This window comes from Acanthisitta chloris, unplaced genomic scaffold (genome assembly GCF_000695815.1).
Source record: "Acanthisitta chloris isolate BGI_N310 unplaced genomic scaffold, ASM69581v1 scaffold12091, whole genome shotgun sequence".
In the NCBI taxonomy this organism is placed as follows: Eukaryota; Metazoa; Chordata; class Aves; order Passeriformes; family Acanthisittidae; genus Acanthisitta; species Acanthisitta chloris.
In genome coordinates this window covers 49861-56490 of record NW_008656563.1, presented here as the reverse complement: position 1 = coordinate 56490, position 6630 = coordinate 49861, and the positions used below count along the sequence as shown (strand labels likewise).

Sequence of the window (6630 nt, the reverse complement as noted above, 5' to 3'; positions counted from 1 at the left end):
AGAAATGAGTTGTGCGAAAATAAATATGGAAAATGAAGCAGGCACAGATGTCTGAGTGGGAAGGACATACAGGGAGGGTTTGCATTGCTGGGGTCCCACTGGTGACTAGGCTGGGCAAAACCAGTGCTGGTTATGAACCACCAGGGATCTCATGTAACTCAGCATGGATCTATCCAGGACTGTGGACACAGTGGCAAGGCAGAGGGAAGACAAAAGCTCCAGACAGGCGAGTAACATGGCATCAGTGAAGAGAATAAATATTAGCAGCAGAACAACTTGGTAAACACTTCTTTGCTGGACAGGAATCTTCCTCTGAGATGAAGCATCTTTCTGCATAGCTCATTGTTGCAGTGGTTTGGATACATGTACTATTCTATTCTTTGGTTATTTTAATCAGATTCATTCCAACTACTTATCACATCAGAAGAGCTGCAAATCTCCACATCAAGTCTTACAGTCTGATCATAGTGCAGGTGTTCACTCTTGGACACGTTTCTTCAGGGAAAAGATGTAAATGTTCAAGTGCTCACTCAGCTGCCTACCCTAAAGAGAAATCACAGAGATTAGCAGCTTGTTTTGCAGGTGCTTCATGAGTCACTGCCCCTCTCCTCCCAGTCAGAGGGGAGAGGACCCAACCACAGGCCTTAGGTATTGGGGACCTATGAGTACTCCAGCAAGGGAGCTTGTTACATTCCTCTTTGCAGGACACTGGTGGGAAGTTCAGTTGCTGCAGACCAAATTCACAGATGACATAAGCTGTGGTGGACCTGAGACCCCCTCAGTCAGTAGAAAATTTTGACCAGATATTTCCATTCTGACCCCTGCCAAGTGGCCCATATCAGTGCTGGTGTAGACTCTAATGCCAATGTCTGCTGACAAAAGGCTTTCTTCAAGCAAAAATCCTCATGTCCCAATGGCGTGTCTTAAATAAAAACTGCTGAAATGAGATCTTTGCCATGTAAGGTGTTTTATCTAAAGGCAAACCCCCACTTGCTAAAGGATTATTTGACACTATAGAAAAGAGAGCACCAATGCAGTAAAAATTAATTTAAGCAGTAATTCAGATGACAATAAATGATAAAACTGAGCTATAGCAGACACAAAAATGTGCTGGTAAAACTAAATGAACTGGAAATCTACTCATGTCTCCAGCCTGAGAGATGCTAACAGAGGGCCAAGAAAAGATTAGAAATTGGGACAGCTATTTTGCCTGCAGGTTCAAAGCAAATTTGACCTTATTTTGTTAATTCTATTGATGCCATTGCATTTTACCTTCCTATTTTTTCAGTTAAGTAACCTCAGGAAGAAGAGGAAAAAAAAAAGGGGCGAGAACATTCATGTCACTTGGGTCAACTGCTACCTAAAGCCAGTCCAAAAATACTCTGATTGTGATGGGTTTAAGGCTGAAACCAGTCGGCTACATTGGAATGATTCATCACTGTAGTTGCTGCCCATGCACAAAGGCACTGCCTGCAATAAACTGACTTTTCTTTTTAACATTAGACTAAATAAAACAACACACAGGAAAAAACCCAAACATAACTGAACATTCAGACTTCTATTCAATGCCCCAGCTAGAAACCATCCCCAGGGCCCATCTTCCTCCCCGCCCCAGCGCAGCTCTCCCGTGGCTGCTCCAGAGACACCGACTCACCACGCAGGCCGTGACCAGCGCGGTGAGCACGGCGAGCACTGCCTCCTCCAGCCAGCCCAGCAGCCCAGAGATGGCTGCATAGACCACCAGTGCCAGCGGGAACAGGAACCAGTGGAAGAGCTCCGGCCTGGTGCTGCTCATCTGGCAGATGATCACCTTGCACTGTCGGAGCAAAAGGGGCCAGGTGAGAAGTGCTGGGTCTGCCCTCAAGGTCTGCGTAAAAGTATGTCCATTTTCTCTGCAGGTTGCTTTTTGGATGGGAAGACAAGGCTAGAGATCAAAATGGGGTTTGTCTCTGGTAAGAAGACTACTGTAGGTACACTCTGTGCCTCCTGTGAGCCCCAGAGGACATTATTACAAGGAGTTTAAAATACACACTTCTCTGGAGAGGGTGTTTTGACACTGTAAGCCGAAGCACATCCTCACAAAAGGGGAATTTGTTTGCCACCTTATGCTTTCACAGAGGCTTGTAAAGTTGTGAACCCAAATCAAATGTGCCACCACTTAATCACTGGGACAGCGTGCTGGTGTTTCAATCACACGGCGTGACAGAAATATCTTCTGGTTCATTGTACAGAAGGGAGGGAAGACAATATGTGACACTTTTAAATCCTGTTTTTCTATTCTAGCACTCCCTCATGTACTAAAACACCATTTTCCTGGCTCGATCATGGCAGTGGACTCCCTGGAGATGCAGCTGGGGGCCCAGAGAAAGGGATCCCACTCAGAATGGCAGAAAAAAATTAATATATGGCACAGGATTTAACTGAAAACAATTAGCTTAATCTTAGTGAGTCCTTGAAACATAATGAGATGTCCCCACTTGAAGTTTAGCTTTTAAAAACCAGTTAAGCACACTGAAGTGTTTTGCTTGGTTTAGGCTCAAGAAATGTGGCTCATATACCCCATGCCCTTTGCAAAAAAAATTTTAAAAAAGGAATTTAGGCACATCTGAAATATTTTATTGATGTAAGTTTCACTCAAAATTGAAATGTGGTTAAAAATAGATTTTATGTATCCTGAAAACAGTAGAGGAATGAAAAACTCATTCCCTGTGCAGTGCCTGAAATCTTGTGACAGCAGCAGTAGGAGTTTGACCACAGGGAAAAAATAGTGGCTTTCCTGCCTGTGCTGTGGAAGCTGAAGAATGCAAAAATAAACCACAAAGAAATCATTAACTTTCAATAACACAAGAAGTAAGCATTTGTCCCTAATGTTACTATTTTTGCTTACGATGCATTCTAAACATCGATCACAATTTTTTTTAATAACCCTGGGTTTATGAGTCCTTTGGGAATCATTCCAGAGGGGATCAGAAATTGCTAAAGCAATCTATGAACTGTAATTTTTCTGGCTAAACGACTGCACCTGTGCAGAGCTTGGATTTCACATTGTTTTAAACCATTGCTATACCATGTTAAGTGTAGTACTGGATTTTTCATAAAGATTGCTTATTAATATTTGGGGCAACTCACCTTCAGTGTATCACAGGACTGCAAAATGCTCTCCACTCCTCCCTCCTTACTCCCCCTGGTCCCGAAGCACTGACTCACACTAAAAGTGATGCAAAAACAGCACTAGGAGATGAAAGCACTGGAGTCTGGATAGGCAGACTGGAAAGAAGAGGTAAGGGACTGTGCCCTCTGATTTTCCACTCCCCTCACCTATGCCTGGCAACACCTCCCTGGCCCTGCTGAGTTTGAACCTCTAGCAACTGTGGTTTGTGCCACTGGGTAGGACCTTAGCACCTTCTCTCTTACTATCGTCCTTGAAAGATTCCTTAAGCATCTCGTGAGTCTGAGCTGCTCCAGCTCCTCAGCTGGCCACCATCCTGCTGTGGGGACGGCTCAGGGTCCTCTCCTCCCTGTCTCAAACATGTGCCTCCAAGGGCTTCCTATGTGGGAGCTGAGGCAGCTGTGCTCTGTGGTGGTTTGCTCAGACCTGAACAGTTCTGACACTTGCCCCACGAGCAAATCTCAAAGCAAGGTCTGAGCCTCCTGGGACGAGCAGCAGTCAGTCCACAAAGGACTGGGACAGTAAGTCCTCCTCTCATGGATAAACAGCTTTCCTTTTTTAGGCCTTGGAGGACTTACTTCCTTATTTTAGCCAAAAATGCTGGAAATGTCCCACCTTTCTGCCCACTCTCTACTTGTCCTGACACTGCATTGGCTACAAGATTTGAGACCAGGTGTTTAGCCCAGGGGATGTGCTGGGTGACCAAATATGTTGTCCAAAGCATGAGAAGTTCAAGGCACTGGCAGGTAGAGAAACATAGGCTGCAGTTTGTAGTCCACAGAAACTGGAAACACAGTGTGTCAGGCTATCATGGAGAAGAAAAGCACTGTCATGACAAGCCTGACTGAAGCTGGAGGAAATGTGTTTATAAGGGACTGGAGGAGGTGAAAGGACGCACAGGCTGGTTTTTCAGTTTTAAAATGTTATAAATTCCAATGAACACACATACATTTTTAATGCTGCTTTTAAAATGTTAAAAATTTCAGCTAACATGCACACATCTTCAATTCACATGAGCCTCCAATGGTTCAGGAGCCGTTTTGGGAAAATTAAAAGCGAAGCTTAAAGAATATGCACCGTGCTCAATGCCTGATAAACTGCAGGTGACAAAGAAACTTCTGGTTTGCCTTACTATTTTTCTTCTGCAACATCCTGCCACAGTCACTCGGTTGGTTAGGATGGCCGTGCAGAACCTGCCATCTGCCACACTCTGAAAGCATCTTCCCTACTGGCATGAAATAACTGTATTTTCTCATTTTGGAATCTACACTATTCTCTTAAGAAAAAGCAGCAGATTAGGTAAGGAACAATGCATATGATAAAGCTTACACATCTAAAAATAACCCAACTTTTGTGAGATTCAGTCCTTAAGATGGAACTGTTTGATTTGTGACCCTCAGAAATGTGTATTTATAGGATACATCCAACAAACATCACAATAATGATTTCTTTCCCATTCGTGGACACAAATTTCTAGAGAAGTTACGCTTCTCTTTTAAAGCCACACATTTCTGAAGATCTCTCATAATGCAAGGCTCTTCTAGCCTTTCACTTTTTAAACATTGCTCAGTGACATGATTTTAGATGGTGTAGGAGACTCTTTTCCTAGGATGACACTAGTCACTATCCTCTAGGGTATTTTAGCTTAAACAGAGGAATGCCTTTCTGCTTGGCTGCTCTCCTGCCAAGAAGAGAGGCCAAGGGTTTCCTCCAAAGAAGGAAACCTCCTGGGTTACCTGCAGTGCTCAGCACCACTGTCTGGCTGCCCATGCTAGTATTTCACAGAGGTTTATGTTGCCTCACAGGCACTCAAGGGGGGAAACTGGTCACAGTGATATGGTAGAGGAGAGACTAATCTGTGGGCAGAGAGCCATCACGAGGCCCCCACATCTCTCCACAACTTTCCCTGAAACATGCTGTCAGTGGTACAGCCTTATTCAAAATGAAGGGAAAAGATCAGCTGAACTGCAGGATACAGGTATACACGTACCATGCTACTGGGCACACGAGGAAGGGAAAGCTACAACCCCTCTACTCTGCTAGTAAATCTGTGCCTGTTTTGACCTTTCTTCTACTTTGACAATTCCCCAGTTCTGCCTATATGTTGGGCAGTACCTGTTATATTTCTGGAAGTAAGGCCTCCCTAGGGTTTTAATAAACCCTCACAAAAAACCCAAACAAAGAGAACCCTCCTAGAAGTGTTATGCTGTGGCAGAGCAGGTATTTCAGTGCTGTTTAAGTGTCCCTAGTCCAGACAAGTGCTGTGGTGTATTTTTATAAGACAGGTAGAAGAGCTGTCTGACTCTGCTGATATTAGCTACATTTTCTGTTCCCTTCTGTTCATTTGCATAAAAATAGAAAGCTATGTCAAAATAATACCATCACCTCAAATATACTTACAGTAACGTTCGAGAAAGCAACCCCAACCATCCATAAAAACAGTCTTGGTTGCTTTGCTAATATGTTGCTTGGAGATAAAACTACCCAGGCTGTAAGAAGAACGAACAGCAACAGAGGTGACACAAGAGGTAGGAGTCCTTCATACAGAGAATCATTCTTCAGTGTTTTCTTTAAATGTGCTCTGTAAATAAATACAATAATTTTATGGAGTAAGAAAATTTATCTATTCTATTTCCACACACTAACTTCAAACTCTACCCTAACCTCAGCCCAATAATTCATCTTGCAACACAGCTACGTGTGCAAATGTACCAGATACCCAGAGATTTTACATGAAATTGTAGGATACTCAAGTAACATTTATTTCTGGGGTTAAAATATGTTGGTTTATTTACACAGCTCCTGGTCAGCTTCACCTGCTCACCACTGCCTGGCAATGGACCACCAACTCACACCAAGTGAGCTGCAGTGCTCTCCAGTTTGCAGGCGTGCTGTGAATTCAAAAGACACTGTTTTACAGCATGAAACTTCTAACACGAAACATGCAATTGTTTCAATCAACACATCCCCACGTTTTCAGTGGCAGCAGAGTCAAGCATGTGGTTGCAAGTATTGCTGTTGTTGTAGTCAAGATGTGATGCTGCTAGACAATCCTGTACCATTGTCAAACTACAGCCTAAAAGGGAGTCTTTTTTTGCTAATTAGAGTACAGGGAAATTAATTATGCATTGTGTTTTTCTGGGCATTTTAAGCTGTCTTTTAAAAGGAGTAAATGACTCCATTTTCTGTCACTTAGGAAAACAGTAACTGTATCAACAGTTTTTATCTGTACCTTGCATCCTTCTCACTCAGGCAAACCTCATTCTGAGGTTATAAAAGGAGTAGGAGGTTTAATTTACTAAAGTTCACTACCATTAAACCATTTCTTTATACCACTAGTTCAGAGGAGCAATTCTGTGTTTGAAGTGTACTGGGAAATGTCCTGTTTAAAATCTCTGAACATATGTATTTATAGAAAGAGCTAGACAAAAATCCAAGAAATATCTTTCTCATGCCAAAAA

General features: G+C 43.0%; 1 protein-coding gene across 1 annotated transcript in view; it reads right to left on the bottom strand.

Moving 5' to 3' along the window:
- Positions 1 to 477: 477 nt before the first annotated feature.
- LOC103811414 (ethanolaminephosphotransferase 1-like) overlaps positions 478 to 6630 on the bottom strand; it is a 40590-nt gene continuing 34437 nt past the window's right edge. Inside the window, exons 7-9 of the mRNA XM_009084383.1 lie at positions 5570 to 5750; positions 1655 to 1816; positions 478 to 543 (exon numbers count right to left, since the gene is read on the bottom strand). Of these exons, the coding sequence (XP_009082631.1) occupies positions 478 to 543; positions 1655 to 1816; positions 5570 to 5750 (409 nt within the window). The remainder of the gene's footprint in view (positions 544 to 1654; positions 1817 to 5569; positions 5751 to 6630) is intronic.